Raw genomic sequence first — 16,253 nt, 5'->3', positions numbered from 1 at the left:
TGATATCACAAAAAGATGTAGGTGTAGGGATCAATAGGACGTGAGGTCATGTAATTTAACATGAGTGTGGTAGTAAGGTGTATTATGGATTAAGTTTGATTAGACAGAATGATGTTGGAGTGAAGCACAGTGCAGGTTGAATATGGATGTGCAAATTTTCTTGTTGATTTGTGCACTGACACCAGAAATATGACTATCCTCCACTGCTGAACTCTAGGGAAATATCAAGCCATACCATTTTATATGGTTGCAACTTTCTTCACACAATTACTGAAAAACATTTTTTATTCAGCTCCTCATAAGCCCCAGCTAAGAAATTATTGGGATTCACAGCACTGAGCACCCCATTTTCACCTTCTGTGAATGCTGTTTCTGATCTGGACCACATGATGACGCCAAATTACATCACTGGATTGAATTTTTCAGCATTAAAGCCAAGGTTGTGTCATCTGGGCTCATCACAGCTGCTTCCACTGTTTACATCCCAAAATCAAAATTAAAATTCATATGAAATGGATAAGTTAAAAAGCCACAAAGATAGGCTGAACTTAATTCTGCGATTCCTGCTTGATTTGTGTCCATGTGCTCCATGTGTCTCAACAAACAAAGGAATCAAACAAATGGAAATTTAAGATAAACATTTTTTAAAATTAGCATACTTAAAGCTCACCTGATTTTATTTGCCTTCGAGGAGATATAGAAGAGATATGCCAGAATTGGGTCAGAAACGAAGGAGCTATGTGGAATGAATAATGCATTACAGCATCAGCAATCACCAATTGGAGCAACACACACAAAATGCTGGTGGAACGCAGCAGGCCAGGCAGCGCAATCACCAATTGGAGCAACACACACAAAATGCTGGTGGAACGCAGCAGGCCAGGCAGCATCTATAGGAAGAAGCGCTGTCGACGTTTCGGGCCGAGAACCTTCGTCAGGACTAACTGAAAGGAAAGATAGTAAGAGATTTGAAAGTAGGAGGGGGGAGGGGAAAATGCGAAATGATAGGAGAAGACCGGAGGGGGCGGGGTGAAGCTGAGAGCCAGACAGGTGATTGGCAAAAGGGATACAGAGCTAGAGAAGGGAAAGGATCATGGGACGGGAGGCCTAGGGAGAAAGAAAGGGGAAGGGGAGCACCAGAAGGACATGGAGAACAGGCAGAGTGATGGGCAGAGAGAGAAAAAAAACAAATATATCAGGGATGGGGTAAGAAGGGGAGGGGGATTAATGGAAGTTATTGAAGTCAATGTTCATGCCATCAGGTTGGAGGCTACCCAGCCGGTATATAAGGTGTTGTTCCTCAAACCTGAGTGTGGCTTTATCTTGACAGTAGAGGAGGCCATGGATAGACATATCAGAATGGGAATGGGACGTGGAATTGAAATGTGTGGCCACTGGGAGATCCTGCTTTCTCTGGCGGACTGAGCGTAGGTTTTCAGCGAAACGGTCTCCCAGTCTGCGTCGGGTCTCACCAATATATAAAAGGCCACACCAGGAGCACCGGACGCAGTATACCACACCAGCCAACTCACAGGTGAAGTGTCGCCTCACCTGGAAGGACTGTCTGGGGCCCTGAATGGTGGTGAGGGAGGAAGTGTAAGGGCAGGTGTAGCACTTGTTCCGCTTGCAAGGATAAGTGCCAGGAGGGAGATCGGTGGGAAGGGATGGGGGGGATGAATGGACAAGGGAGTTGCGTAGGGAGCGATCCCTGTGGAAAGCAGAGAGAAAGATGTGCTTGGTAGTGGGATCCTGTTGGAGGTGGTGGAAGTTATGGAGAATTACACATCGGATTCGGAGGCTGGTGGGTGGTAGGTGAGGACAAGGGGAACCCTATCCCGAGTGGGGCAGTGGGCGGATGGGGTGAGGGCAGATGTGCGGGAAATGGGAGAGATGCGTTTGAAAGCAGAGTTGATGGTGGAAGAAGGGAAGCCCCTTTGTTTAAAAAAGGAAGACATCTCCTTCATCCTGGAATGAAAAGCCTCATCCTGAGAGCAGATGCGGCGGAGGCGGAGGAATTGTGAGAAGGGGATAGCATTTTTGCAAGAGACAGGGTGGAAAGAGGAATAGTCCAGGTAGCTGTGAGAGTCTGTAGGCTTATAGTAGATAGGCTGTCTCCAGAGATGGAGACAGAAAGATTAAGAAAGGGGAGGGAGGTGTCGGAAATTGACCAGGTAAATTTGAGGGCAGGGTGAAAGTTGGAAGCAAAGTTAATGAAGTCAACGAGCTCAGCATATGTGCAGGAGGCAGCGCCAACGCAGACGTCGATGTAGCAAAGGAAAAGAGGGGGGTGGATACCCGTATAGACTTGGAACATGGACTGTTCCACAAAGCCAACAAAAAGGCAGGCATAACTGGGACCCATGCGGGTGCCCATGGCTACACCTTTGGTTTGGAGGAAGTGGGAGGAGCCATAGGAGAAATTATTGAGAGTAAGAACTAATTCTGCTAGACGGAGGAGAATGGTGGTAGAGGGGAATTGGTTAGGTCTGGAATCCAAAAAGAAGCGGAGAGCTTTGAGACCGTCCGGGTGGGGGGGGATGGAGGTATATAGGGACTGGACGTCCATGGTGAAAATAAGGCGGTGGGGGCCAGGGAACTTAAAATCATTGAAAGCATGAGAAGTGTCATGAACATAGGTGGGAAGGGATTGAATAAGTGGGGATAAAACAGTGTCAAGGTATGCAGAAATGAGTTTGGTGGGGCAGGAGCAAGCTGAGACAATAGGTCTACCTGGACAGGCAGGTTTGTGGATCTTGGGTAGGAGGTAGAAACGGGAAGTGCGGGGTGTGGGAACTATGAAGTTGGTGGCAGTGGATGGGAGATCCCCAGAGCTGATAAGGTTGGTGATGGTATAGGAGACGGTGGCCTGGTGCTCCTTAGTGGGGTCATGATCAAGGAGTAAATAAGAGGAGGTATCAGAGAGTTGTCGCTGTGCCTCGGCCAGGTAGAGGTCAGTACGCCAGACTACAACAGCTCCTCCCTTATCAGTAGGTTTTATAGTAAGGTTGGGATTGGTGCGGAGGGAGCGGAGAGCAGAGCGTTCGGAAGGAGAGAGGTTGGAATTGGAACACGGTGTGGTGAAGTCGAGACAGTTGATGTCCCGTCGGCAATTAGCAATAAAGAGATCCGGTGCAGGCAGAAGACTAGAGGAGGGTTGAAGACGGGAGAAGGGGGCATCGGTGGGGGTAGGAGAGTCCTTGCCAAAGAAGTAAGCTCGGAGACAGAGCCGGTGGAAGAACAGTTCGGCATCATAGCGTACGCGGAACTTGCTGAGGTGTGGGTGAAGGGGGACAAAGGTGAGGTCCTTACTGAGGACAAAGCGCTCTGCCTCAGAGAGTTGAAGGTCGGAGAGAATGGTGAAGACCCAGCACGGATAAGAGATGGGATCAGAGGGGAGAGGGAGGCTGGTGGTATCGGTGGAGAGGGAAGGGTTGGGGTGAGAGGAAGATGGAGCCTCTGAGGGCCAAGGAGCTGACGATGGGATCTGAGGGAGGGGGATTGCGGAATGGTGGTGGGGGAAGGGGAGACGGGAGTCACAATCGTAACATGTGAGGACCTGGCCTGGAGTTCAAGGCTGGAGTACTGTCAGGGCCCCAGACAGTCCTTCCAGGTGAGGCGACACTTCAGCTGTGAGTCGGCTGGTGTGGTATACTGTGTCCGGTGCTCCCGGTGTGGCCTTTTATATATTGGTGAGACCTGATGCAGACTGGGAGACTGTTTCGCTGAACACCTACACTCTGTCCGCCAGAGAAAGCAGGATCTCCCAGTGGCCACACATTTTAATTCCATGTCCCATTCCCATTCTGATATGTCTATCCATGGCCTCCTCTACTGTCAAGATGAAGCCACACTCAGGTTGGAGGAACAACACCTTATATACCGGCTGGGTAGCCTCCAACCTGATAGTATGAACATCGACTTCTCTAACTTCCGTTAATGCCCCTTCCCTTCTTACCCCATCCCTGATATATTTGTTTTTTTTCTCTCTCTCTGCCCATCACTCTGCCTGTTCTCCATCTCCCTCTGGTGCTCCCCTCCCCCTTTCTTTCTCCCTAGGCCTCCTGTCCCATGATCCTTTCCCTTCTCTAGCTCTGTATCCCTTTTGCCAATCACCTTTCCAGCTCTTAGCTTCACCCCACCCCCTCTGGTCTTCTCCTATCATTTCGCATTTTCCCCTCCCCTTCCTACTTTCAAATCTCTTACTATCTTTCCTTTCAGTTAGTCCTGACGAAGGGTCTCGGCTCGAAACGTCGACAGCGTCGACAGCATTCCACCAGCATTTTGTGTGTGTTGCTTGAATTTCCAGCATCTGTAGATTTCCTCGTAATCACCAATTTGAGTTCAATTCCTGCCATTGTCTGTAAGGAATTTGTATGCTCTTTCCCTAACTGTGTGTGTTTCCTCCTGCATTCCAAAAAGACATATGTGTTAGGATTAGTATGTTACAGGCATGCTATTTTGGCACCAGGATCATGACAACAGCAGCATCCTCGAAATCTGTTGGTCACTAAAAGGGAAAGTGTCTTTGAAAATGACAATGTTCATTTCTATGTGGCTTCATGATGACCCTCAACAATGCTGTTCTACCAAATGATCCTGTCAATCTATTAGTAACTATCATGTAGAATGGAGGAAGATCCACAACCTGTATGGATTCTGTGTATCCCACTCTCCTCTCCTCCCACAATATGACTTTCAATGCATTTTTGTATCCTCTACAACTGCTATGTTGGCACCCGAATATGTAGTGACACTTGCAGGCTGCCCCTAACCCATTCCTGGGTGTGTTGTATGATAACACAAACAACCCATTTCACTGTGTTTCAAAGTATGTGTGATAAATAAAACTAATCATTAAAAACTATGATTGTTCTTAGAGCAAAGAGTTTTAGTGCAAATATTCAAATAGGTTCAACACCATGGAGGAGAAATTATTTTTGGGAGGCAGAAAGGAGAGTCACTAAAGGACCAAGATCTAAGGTGAATGTTTTCCAGACACTTTTTGAATACTATATTGTATTTTTCTAATCATTGATAAATATTAGTTTTTAGTATATAGGAGCAGAGAACATAGATAATGGGGAAACCAGTAGGATCTCAAAACTGTCCTACCAATCAATATAATCATGGCTGACCTATGACTTAACTCCACATATTAACCTTCAATATTTCTGGTAAACATAGACACACTGACTGCAAATGCTATTTCCAGAATAGTGTTCAAATTTCTACCATCCTCAGTGTGCAGAAATGCTTGTTTTCAACTCATGGAATTACATAAATTTATGGACAGGATGCTATTTTCAGGTTTATCCATTTTCCTTGCTTGTTAACCACAGGCTTGCAGGTTATGGTTTCAAGTACTCATCTAGATTTTTGTTAAATATATCCATCATTTTTCCAGAGCTGCACTTTTCTTTTGTTCACAATTTAGTCTCCTCTATATTTTAGTATTTACAGGAGCAATCCTGAGCTTCCTATTGTCTGCCTCTTTTAATTCTTCATCCCACTCTTACATATCTGCTTTGTGGACAGTTGGAAGGAGCTTTAGGAACAGCACCCTACCTGCAATCTCAGCACATTGTGTAGCTTTCTGAACTCAATATTGAATTATCTAATTTCTAGCAACTCAGTTTCTCTGTCCTTATCAGAACTAGCCATTTCTCTCAGTTGTGCACCTGTGATATTGGCACATTATTTTTTTCTGCTCAATTCCCACACCCTGATGAAGTATTTGTGCCTGTCTATCCCATTACCAATGCACTCCCACAGCAATTCTGGACTCAAACATTTGCTATTTGTCTCATTTGTCTTTCCCTCACATCTTTGCAAATTAAAACTTGTTTCTTTCTGTCCCGTTGTTGACAAAGTGTTGTCAAACTGACTGGTTCTCTTTCCAGAAATATTGCCCACCCTGCTGGTGTAGAGAACTCATGAGATGCTATAAGAGTGGGTTGTAAACATATTCTTATCCTTCTCTTCATTAAAAACAAAGCCCACATGGTTCAGTTACAGATATCTTGAACGGAAATGATGTGAATGTAATCTTTAATCAAGTTATAAGTTTTCCCAAACAGAAATGTTTTCACCATAATAGACCATAAGATATAGAAGGCCATTCGGCCCATCAACCCTTCCATAGGCTCTCAGCCCGAAACGTCTAAAGTGCTTCTCCTTATAGATGCTGCCTGGCCTGCTGTGTTCCACCAGCATTTTGTGTGTGTTGCCAACATTGCATGCGCCTTTTTCTCCACCTGGAGGTTAACTTTTAGGGTATCCTGCACTAGGACTCCCAAGTCCCTATCATCTCTACGTTTTGAATTCTCTCCCCATCTAAATAAGTCTGCCCGTTTACTTCTTCCACCAAAGTGCACGACCAAATACTTTCCAACGTTGTATTTCATTTGCCACTTCTTTGCTCCTTTCCCCTAAACTATCTAAGTCTCTCTGCAGGCACTCTTTTTCCTCAACACTACCCGCTCCTCCACCTATCTTTGTATCATCGGCAAATTTAGCCACAAATCCATTAATCCCATAGTCCAGATCATTAACATACATCGTAAAAAGCCCCGGTCTCAGAAACCCTAACTAAATTACCCTTACTGAAGTACAACTATATTTTAATAAAAAAGTAAGTTTTGGGGGGAAAAAACCTGTCATACACTATGGAACGAGTTAACGTTTCGGCTCATGAATGTTGGCTGAATTCTCTTTCCACACAGACGCTGATTGACTGGCTGATTTCTTCCAGCACTTGTGTTTCTGGTTCCAGCATCTGCAGTTTAATCAGTTTTCTTTTCATTTCTGCAATCACTGCTCATAATCTAACCCTACTGCTCAGTATTGGTGGCAGTCCTGCCTGGATCACTGGATCTGAAGCGTGATGCTCCCAAGCCTTCAAAGGGCTTCAGCGCTCCTCTTACCTCTCCAGGCGCCACGGCGGAATGCAGCATCTCAGAACCTATACAGCCGTTTACCAACATGCGATGCGGGCCTGACACCAAAAAAAAACTATGCTTCAAACAATATAGAATGTCCAAATAACAGTTTATAAATTTTAAAAATCTCCAGTCGCCTAAAGCCCACGATAGCTCCAAAGAAGTTCGGGCAGGAGCCCAGGTCGCGCAGGCGCACATCATTGGAGTCGAACGTCACAGCCCCGAGCTCCGGAATCCGGGCGTATGACGTGCCGGCCGTGTGACGTATGACGCGCACGTGTGCCGCAGAGCGGACGGTAGTGGCCCTGGTTTTCTGCACCATGACGCTCGGGAGCTCTTCCTTGGTTATGGCCGTTCGTCTTCTCGCTATCTCATCTTCCTGGGGCAGGCTGGACAGTTAAGTGTGCCAATGTCCCACCTCCTGCAGGTCGCGGCCGCTGTGAAGTGGTCGAAGTCGACGGCTGCTCGCAGAGCCATCTTCCTGGCCTTGGCCACTTATGGTGTCAAAAGGCTGTATCCTATCCTCCAGCATCACTTCCATGGCAAGCCTCGGCCTGGGGCATCGTCACCCTGTCATACACCCGGCCAGTGCTTTGCCAAGAAATCTCCGGCTGTTGATGCTGATTTTTGTCAGCAGCTCCTCGGACTCAGCAAAATCCTCTTCCCCAAACTGCTCACCAAGGAACTGGGTTTGCTCTGCCTGCATTCGGTGGCTTTGATTTCCAGGACGTTCCTCTCCATTTACGTGGCCGCGTTGGATGGGAAGATCGTGAAGACAATCGTTGAAAAGAAACCCAAAAGCTTTGTGCTGAAACTGGTCAAATGGCTCCTAGTGGCCATCCCAGCCACTTTTGTCAATAGCGTGATTCGTTATCTGGAATGTAAATTGGCTCTGGCATTTCGCACCCGCCTGGTTGATCACGCATATCGCACGTACTTCACCGACCAGACGTACTACAAGGTTAGCAACATGGACGGGAGGCTGGAAAATCCCGATCAGTCACTGACAGAAGATATCCTGATGTTTACTCAGTCCATTGCACATTTGTACTCAAATTTAACGAAGCCCATCCTTGATGTCATGCTGACCTCGTACACCTTGATCCAGACTGCAACTTCGCGGGGAGCAAACCCTATGGGACCCACTATTTTAGCCGGCTTTGTCGTCTATGCCACAGCAAGGGTACTACGAGCCTTCTCTCCAAGATTTGGCAAACTGGTGGCCGAAGAAGCCCAAAGGAAAGGATACTTAAGATATATCCATTCACGTATTATAGCCAATGCAGAGGAAATTGCTTTTTACAGGGGACATAGGGTAAGGATTTCCAAGTGAAACTAGAGCTCAAGTTCATTAGATGATGGCTATCATGACAGTGAGAAGTGGTTTCATGAAGCCATGAGCGTATTATTTTGGGTTACATCTGATACATTGTATTTTAATTTATACCTTGATACTATATGTAAGATTGATAGTAAATGCAAAAGCAACGTATTTGAGTCGCTTAGTAAAACAGAGTATTTGCTCCTGCAGAAATTATTTTAAAGAAAAAGGATACATTTCTGTTTTTTTTTTAAATAAGATGTGTTATATTTTCCTAAAATCCCTGATTTAAAAATTGGGGTCCTGTGTACAGCCTCTGAGGAAGATATTTTTGTGCCAATATCCATTGAAACTAACTTTATATTGAAATATGCTATGGCGCAGTAAGGGCTATCTACAGACATAAACTTGCCTCTTGAAGTTCTCTTGCATTCCACCCCGTGCAAATTAGCTCAGGAGGCTGTGTAAGCACAAATCGGCATTTATGTTTCCAAGTTTGTTTAAATTAACATTTAAAAAAATGAGTTTGGCCTTAAAATATTGTCACGCATTGTAGAAAATAGATACTTTTGAAAATGAATATTTTGGCACTTTTTGCATCATACTATTAAGTGCAGCATGGTTAAATCAGGATTGGGCTGGTTATACAGCTATAGCAATATATTGGGTTGATCATTGTGCCTTTTCTACATAAAGCTTCTGTTTGTCCTTTTATTTTCTTTCTGTTGGTATCTTATGAGAACACAACACAATATTCTCAGTGGTACACTGCAAATATATGTGTTTATGCAATCTTCATGTTGTATGTGGATAGGCTAGGTTCATTGTGGCCATTCCATTTACACCAAACTGATGTTTCTAAGGTTATCTTGATCAAGTTAGATAATTCATTCTCCTGTCACTCCTCTTAATTTCTACATTTATAGTAATTATATGGATTGAAGATTATATCTGATGATGCAACTGAAGAAGATGCTGTATTTGAATTATGCATAAAACATGGAGTTGAATATCAAAAATTCTAAATGAGTTTCGGATGCTCCCAAAACATCTCATTTTAAAGTTGAGCATGTAGCAAAAGGTGTTTAAGAATTCATGATTCCTATAAAAACTTTCTGGGAGCCTGGTTTTGAAAAGTCAAAAGTCAAAACTATTGTGTAATTTTTTAAAAGATATTATAGATTTGGAAATCCAAAACAAAAAAGAACAAACATTAGAAGCATGCAGCAGTTTAGAAGCATTAAGGAAACAATGTACAAGTTAATGGTTGTGTGTTTGCTTCTTTTCAAAAGTATTTAACTCCTTTGTGAAAACTGTTAGGTTGCTAATCAGCTTTGTGAGCTTGGAAATATGGTAGGCTCTTCATAGAACAATAAGTGTTAAACTTTTACATGAGGAAATCTGTAGATGCTGGAAATTCAAGCACCCAATGCTGGTGGAACGCAGCAGGCCAGGCAGCATCTGTAGGAAAAAGTACAGTCAACGTTTTGGGCCGAGACCCTTCATCAGAACTAACTGAAAGAAGAGATAGTAAGAGATTTGGGAGGGGGAGACCCAAAATGATAGGAGAAGACAGGAAGGGGAGGGAAGAGAAAGTGTTGTTCCTCCAACCTGAGTGTGGCTTTGTCTTGACAGTAGAGGAGGCCATGGCCTTATAGTCCATCTAGGTAGCCTCCAACCTGATGGCATGAACATTGATTTCTCTAACTTCTGTTAATGCCCCCTTCCCCTTCTTATCCCATCCCTTATTTATTCCCTCCATTTTTCTTTTCTCTCTTTTTTTTCTCTCTCTCACAATCACTCCTTGCCTGCTCTCCATCTCCCTCTGGTGCTACCCTCCCCCTTTCTTTCTCCTAGGCCTCCCGTCCCATGATCCTTTCCCCTTTCCAGTTGTGTATCCCTTTTGCCAATCAACTTTCCAGCTCTTAGCTTCATCCCTTCCCCTCCTGTCTTCTCCTATCATTTTGGATCTCCCCCTCCAACTTCCAAATCATTTATTATCTCTTCTTTCAGTTACCGTAGTCCTGACGAAGGGTCCTGTCCCGAAATGTCGACTGTACTTCTTCCTATAGATGCTGCCTGGCCTGTTGCATTCCACCAGCATTTTGTGTGTGTTGCTTGAGTGTTAAACTTTTGGTTGTCATGATCTATTCCCATAGCCACCTCATGGGAAGATAGATGAGAGCTAGAGGCTGAAACAATCAAATTGACAGGGAAATTTGCTGGACTTAATGCTGAGGAATTATCTGATGAACTGGAGACAGAAAACAGGAATATATTGAGTTTAGAGATTTGGTGGAGTTGAAGACAAGATCTAACAAGTGTCATGCTGTGGGAAATTATTCATGTGGTTAAAGCTTTGCTTTTATCAATGATAAGCTTACTGTTACTTTCTGTATAACAAAAAATCCTTTGTCCTTTGTCCAAATAATTCCCCAAAATCCCATTTCAAAATATGGTACTTTGTTAGAATTAGATGGTATGAGGAAGTGATTATTTTGAGCTGTAATGTTGCTGATGTTTCAAGAACAAAACAGTACTTCCTGTATAATTATTCTTTGTGTGTAACCAGAGAAATTGGGGTAACTGAATTATTCATTGCCATGAGCTGTTTTAAACCAACAGTAATTTTACAGTAAAATTCAATAGTTGCAAACTGACTGAAGGGCAGTATTAAGCAGTCTAACAGTGCCTGAGTTTTTCAAACTACGCAATTAAATGAATAATTATATCACTAAATAATCTGGTTTAGTGGCTCTCTGGAAATACTTTAAATTCAGTCTGTGCTTGCTTATGTAAGTTAAATTTGAAGTGGGACATGCAATCTTTTGTGTAATTTAGAGCCAAGCAGATGAGATCAATAACAATAAATCCTAAATCAAAGCATTTGAGCCACGTCATTCTTTTGGTTTTGAAATTTTAGTGTGATGATACCTAGAGCTGTAAGATTTAATACTCCTTGTTTTCATAGCGTGTTTCTATCCTAATAAGCAAAAGCTCGTGTTTTAGGTACTAAACTGATATAAGTAGTGGTTTTCCTGCTTAGTTAGCAAGTGAGAAATGTTTTTACTGAGGTAAAAACTTCTTGTCCTTGAGAAATTCAGCAAATCTTTAAATAATGTAGTCTGTATGTTTTTGTAATCTACTTCATTAAACTTGGAAATAAAGTTAATGAAATGTCAAGGAAGAGGTAGAAGAAAATAAACATCTAAATAGATCATACATAGACCACGTCATTTATTTTAAAAGGACAGTTTGGTAGTTTGGGGGAAGCAAACTTGTACTCTGCAGTTTTGGTTCCCTTATTCAAAAAATTATACATTAGATTACAGGTCATCCAGAAGAAATTTCTTAGCTAATTTCAAGGATGTAAGGGTTATTCCATCATGAATGGATGAAGAAATTGGAGACATTTTTTCCACAGTGTAGAAGAACGAGGAGTGATCTTACTGAAAACAAATGAGTTCCAAAGTGAATGTGATAGACTAAATGTAGAGACATAAGATACGACTGACAGGAAGTGGTTGCAAGATAAGTGGGCTGTTATTTAATGGAATTATTTGCCCTTTAGGGTTTGGAGGTTAGAAGCCTAGAGATGTTTAAAGAGATAATTCATGAATTGAGAGCTGGGGCACTGAAGAGATGAAGACTGGGTAGACAGCCATGTTCATATTGAATATGGTTAGGCAAGCCAGAGGGCCTGGGTAGCAAACATGTTCTGCCATCTTACTGTTTTGTGTTCTTGTGGAGATGTCAAAGTTTTACTGTAACCTTTCAAAGCATCTTGGAAGCGAAAGTGCTTCCTTAGGCCAGGAGGCCAGTATTGTGCCTTGTTCACAAACCCGACGATGAACATAATTTCAGGCTGATTCAATCCATTACTTGGCCAAACCCCTACTTAAAGCTGTTAAGGTAGCTTTACCCAATATTTCAGACACAATAATATTTGCTTTTACACAGTTAAGTTAAATGTAAATGGCACATTTATGTTTCTTGCACACGCGCACCCACCCCCCCATGGCTTTGCATTCCAGAAATTTGTAATATGGACCATCTTTGGGGAATGCAAGATCCTCACTGCTATACAATAGGAGTTGTCTGGTGTAGGAAAGCTGCCACTGTGTGTGTCAAGCAAAAAATAGAGCAGATTGGATCAATAAGGGGTGCCCAACAGAGACTTGGAAAAAGGCAAATGACATCAGACTGGAGTTATTTTATAATATAATTTAGTAAATTCTTTATATATAGTAGACATTGATAAGAATTGTGATTAAGTATCATAGACTTGTTTGGAAACTAGAAAAGGACTGGATTGATGGCATGTTGGTAATCTGAGTATCACATTGTCTCAAGGAAAAAAAAAGAATGATGAACAGATATTTTTCTATCGTGTCAGGCAGTCCCTTGGATTCAAGGGCCATTTGCTTTCAGTCCAGGTCTGTGGTTTCTGAGTTGAAGATGGGATTCAGAGAGGCATGAAGTACTTGAAGGAGGATGGAAGTGTAGATTTTGTTTATGTTGGGCCCTGGTGTGCTCCTCAGGTATGTACTGTTCTCTTCTTAGCAGTCATATGCCAGGTCTTCCACTGACAATCTCTTCCTGTGGCAGTTTTGGATGGAGCATCTGTTTTAGGTGTCTTATGTTAAGCATCTGAACATTGTGCTCTCCTCAGTGGTGCTCTTTGAATGTAGAGCCTTAATGGTGGAAATGTTGACCTGGGAGAAGATGTTGGTGTTCATTAATTATGCCAGTGAATTTGAAGGTCTTGATCTTCACTCATTGTTTGAGAGGTATAATGGCTGTGCTAGGGCACTAGATGTAATGTTGAAGGTCATGGATACATGCTTTTGCTGACAGGTAGTCGGAGAGATATTAAAAAGGGTCTCCATTGCTAAGGATCTTATTGCAAGGTTTCATTGTCAGAGAGTGGTGGTGTACTGTGGAAGGCTTGTTGCTAAAGGTTTGTTTTGTAGATGTGTGTAAAGCTCAAACTTTCTTTGCTTAGTTAACGTGTCAACAATGTAGACCTTGACCTCCAAATCTCCTGAGGGTTGGAAACAGGAATGATGGGGCTGCGGATGTGGCAGTTGGTATACAATGTGTAGTGGAACTGTGAGGAAGGACAGGCAGATGATAGGCAAAATTGCAGTCAGTGGGAGGAGGTGAAGTGTAACATGGGGGCAAATTTGAAATGAGCGATGGATACAGGACTGAAAGTATGTCAGAATGCAATCAGTATATGGAATAAGGTACTGTAGATGATCTTGTAGTGCAGTTAGAGCTTGGCAGGTATGATGTTGTGGACATTAATGAGATGTGACTGAAAGAATATCGTAGTTAAGAGCTTAACATCCAAGGATACATCTTTTATAAAAAAGGACAGGCAGGTAGGCAGAGCAGGTAGGGTGGCTCTGTTGGAAAAAAATGAAATCAAATCCTTAGAAAGAGGTGACAAGATTGGAAGATATAGAATCCTTGTGGATGGGGTTCAGAAACTGCAAGGGTTAAAAGACCTTGATGGTAAGTGTATACGGGCCCCAAACCGTAGGTAAGATGTGGGATGTAAATTTCAACGGGGAAGACAAAGACGTGTAATAACGGCAATGTTATGATAACCATGGGGGATTTCAACATACAGGTAGATTGAGAGAATCAGGTTGATGTTAGATCCCAAGAGAGGGAAATTGTAGAATGTTTATGTGATGACTTTGTAGAGCAGCTTGTGGTTGAACCCAGTAGGGAAAAGGCAGTTCTGGATTGGGTGCTTTGTTATGGACTAAATTTGATTAGGGAGTTTAGGGTAATGGAACCCTTGGGAGGCAGTGATCATGAAATGATAGAATTCACCCTGCATTTTGAAAGGGAGAAGATAAATTCAGTTGTAGCAATATTGCAGTGGGAAAAGGGAATTACAGAGAGGGAAGCTGACCAAAGTTGATTGGAAAGGAAACACTAGCAGGAATGATGACAGAGCAGCAATGACTGGAGTTTCTGGGGGCAATTCGGAATGCACAGGATAGATACATACCAAAGATGAAGAAGTATTCTGAAGGGAAGATGAGGCAACCAGGTCTGACAAGGGAAGTCAAAGTTGGCAGAAAAGCAAGAGACATAAAATAATATAGCAAAAGTTAGTGGGAAATTAGAGGATTGGGAAGATTTTTAAAAAGTAACAGAAGGCCACTAAAAAAAAACATAAGGTGAGGATAGATGAAATGTGAAGGTAAACTAGCCAATAATATTAAAAGGTTTTCAGTTACGTAAAGTGTAGGAGGTGAGAGTGGATATTGGAGACTGGAAAATGACACTGGAGAGGTAGCAATAGGGAGCAAAGAAATTGTTGATGAAATTAATACTATTTTATGTTAGTTTTCACTGAGGAAGAAAAGAGCAGTATCCCAGAAATTTGAGCATACTGGGGGCATAAGTGAATGCTTGGGAAATTGAAAAGTCTGAAGTTGGATGAGCCACCTGGACCAAATGGACTACACCCCAGGGTTCTGAAAGAGGTAACTGAAGAGATTGTGGAGGCATGAGTAATGATTCTTTAAGAATCAGTAGATTCTGGAATGGTTCTGGAGAACTGGAAACAATTTAGATAATGCAATTGATGGTGTTGTTGCCAGGTTTGTAGTTGATACAAAGGTAGGTGGAAGGCCAGGTACTGTTGAGGAATCTGGGAGTCTGTAGAAGAACTGAGATTGGACAAAGAAATGGCAGACAGAATACAGTGTGGAGAAGTGAATTGTCATTTTGGAAGAAGGAATCAAGGTGTAAACTTTTCTAAATGGGGAGAAAATTCAAAACTTGGGTGCAAAGGGACTTGGGAGTCTTTGTGCAGAATTCCTTAAAGATTAACTTGTAGGTTGAGCCAGTGGTAAGATAGACAAATGCATTATTAGCATTCATTTTGAGAGATCGAAAATATAAAAGCAATGATGTGATGCTGAGTCTTTATAAGATATTGGTCAGACTGCACTTAAAGAATTGTAAGCAATTTTGGGCCCCTTATCTAAGAAAAGATATGCTGGCATTGGAGAGAATCCAGAGGAGGTTCATGAGAATGATTCCTTGAATGAAAGGGTTAATGTATGAGGAGTGTTTGTTGGCTCTGAGCCTGTATTTGCTGGATGGGCGGGGGCAGGTGGATTTCATTGAAACCTATCAAATACTGAAAGGCCCAGACAGAATGGATGTGGAGAGAATGTTTCCTAGAGACTAGGACCAGAGGGCACAGCCTCAGAACAGATGAAAAGGAATTTTTATAGCCAGAGGGTGGAGAACCTTTGTAATGAATCTTTGTAATTCATTGCCGTGGATGACTATAGAGTCCAAGTAATTGAGGATGTTTGAAGAATAGGTTTATAGATTCTTGATTAGTCAGGCCATCGAAAGTTAGAGGGAGAAGGCAGGAGAATCATTGTTGACAAATGACTCCTGGTAAAGAAGTTGAGAGTGTCTTTGTAAGATGTCTCAGAAAGATAACTTCCAATATTAAGGACCTCTAGCACCCAGGGCATGCCCTTTTCTCACTGTTACCTATGTTTCTATGTAAAAGGTATAGAAGCCTGAAGGCACACACTCAGCGATTCAGGAATTGCTTCTTCCCCTGTGCCACCTTATTCCTCAATGGACATTGAATCTTTGGACACTACCTCATTTTTTTTAATATACAGTATTCGTGTTTTTGCATATTTTAAAAATTATTCAGTATACATATATCGTAATTGATATACTTATTTATTATTTTTAATTTTATTTATTACTTTTTCTCTCTGCTAGATTATGTACTGCATTGAACTGCTGCTAAGTTAACAAATTTCACGTCACATCCTGGTGTTAATAAATTCTGAATGCTAATGAAGGTTGACTTGTAAACAATATGCTGTGGAGACTTGCATTGATTTAACACAGTCAATGCCTTTTAGCACATGTGTATGCATGCACAGAGAAACACATGTTCCCTTTCCTATTTCTCTTCACTTATTAACCCC

The 16,253-nt window shown here is 42.5% G+C and overlaps 1 protein-coding gene across 1 annotated transcript in view; it reads left to right on the top strand.

Annotated features, from left to right (window-relative positions):
- The first annotated feature begins 7,202 nt into the window (after positions 1-7,202).
- Positions 7,203-16,253, top strand: part of LOC140738646 (ATP-binding cassette sub-family D member 2-like) — a 49,338-nt gene continuing 40,287 nt past the window's right edge. The window contains exon 1 of the mRNA XM_073066262.1: positions 7,203-8,253. Within this exon, the coding sequence (XP_072922363.1) occupies positions 7,348-8,253 (906 nt within the window). The 5' untranslated portion in view covers positions 7,203-7,347. The remainder of the gene's footprint in view (positions 8,254-16,253) is intronic.

This window comes from Hemitrygon akajei, chromosome 14 (genome assembly GCF_048418815.1).
Source record: "Hemitrygon akajei chromosome 14, sHemAka1.3, whole genome shotgun sequence".
NCBI classification, from domain to species: domain Eukaryota; kingdom Metazoa; phylum Chordata; class Chondrichthyes; order Myliobatiformes; family Dasyatidae; genus Hemitrygon; species Hemitrygon akajei.
Note: the sequence above shows the minus strand (reverse complement) of the source record. Positions and strands in the feature narration are given on the sequence as shown.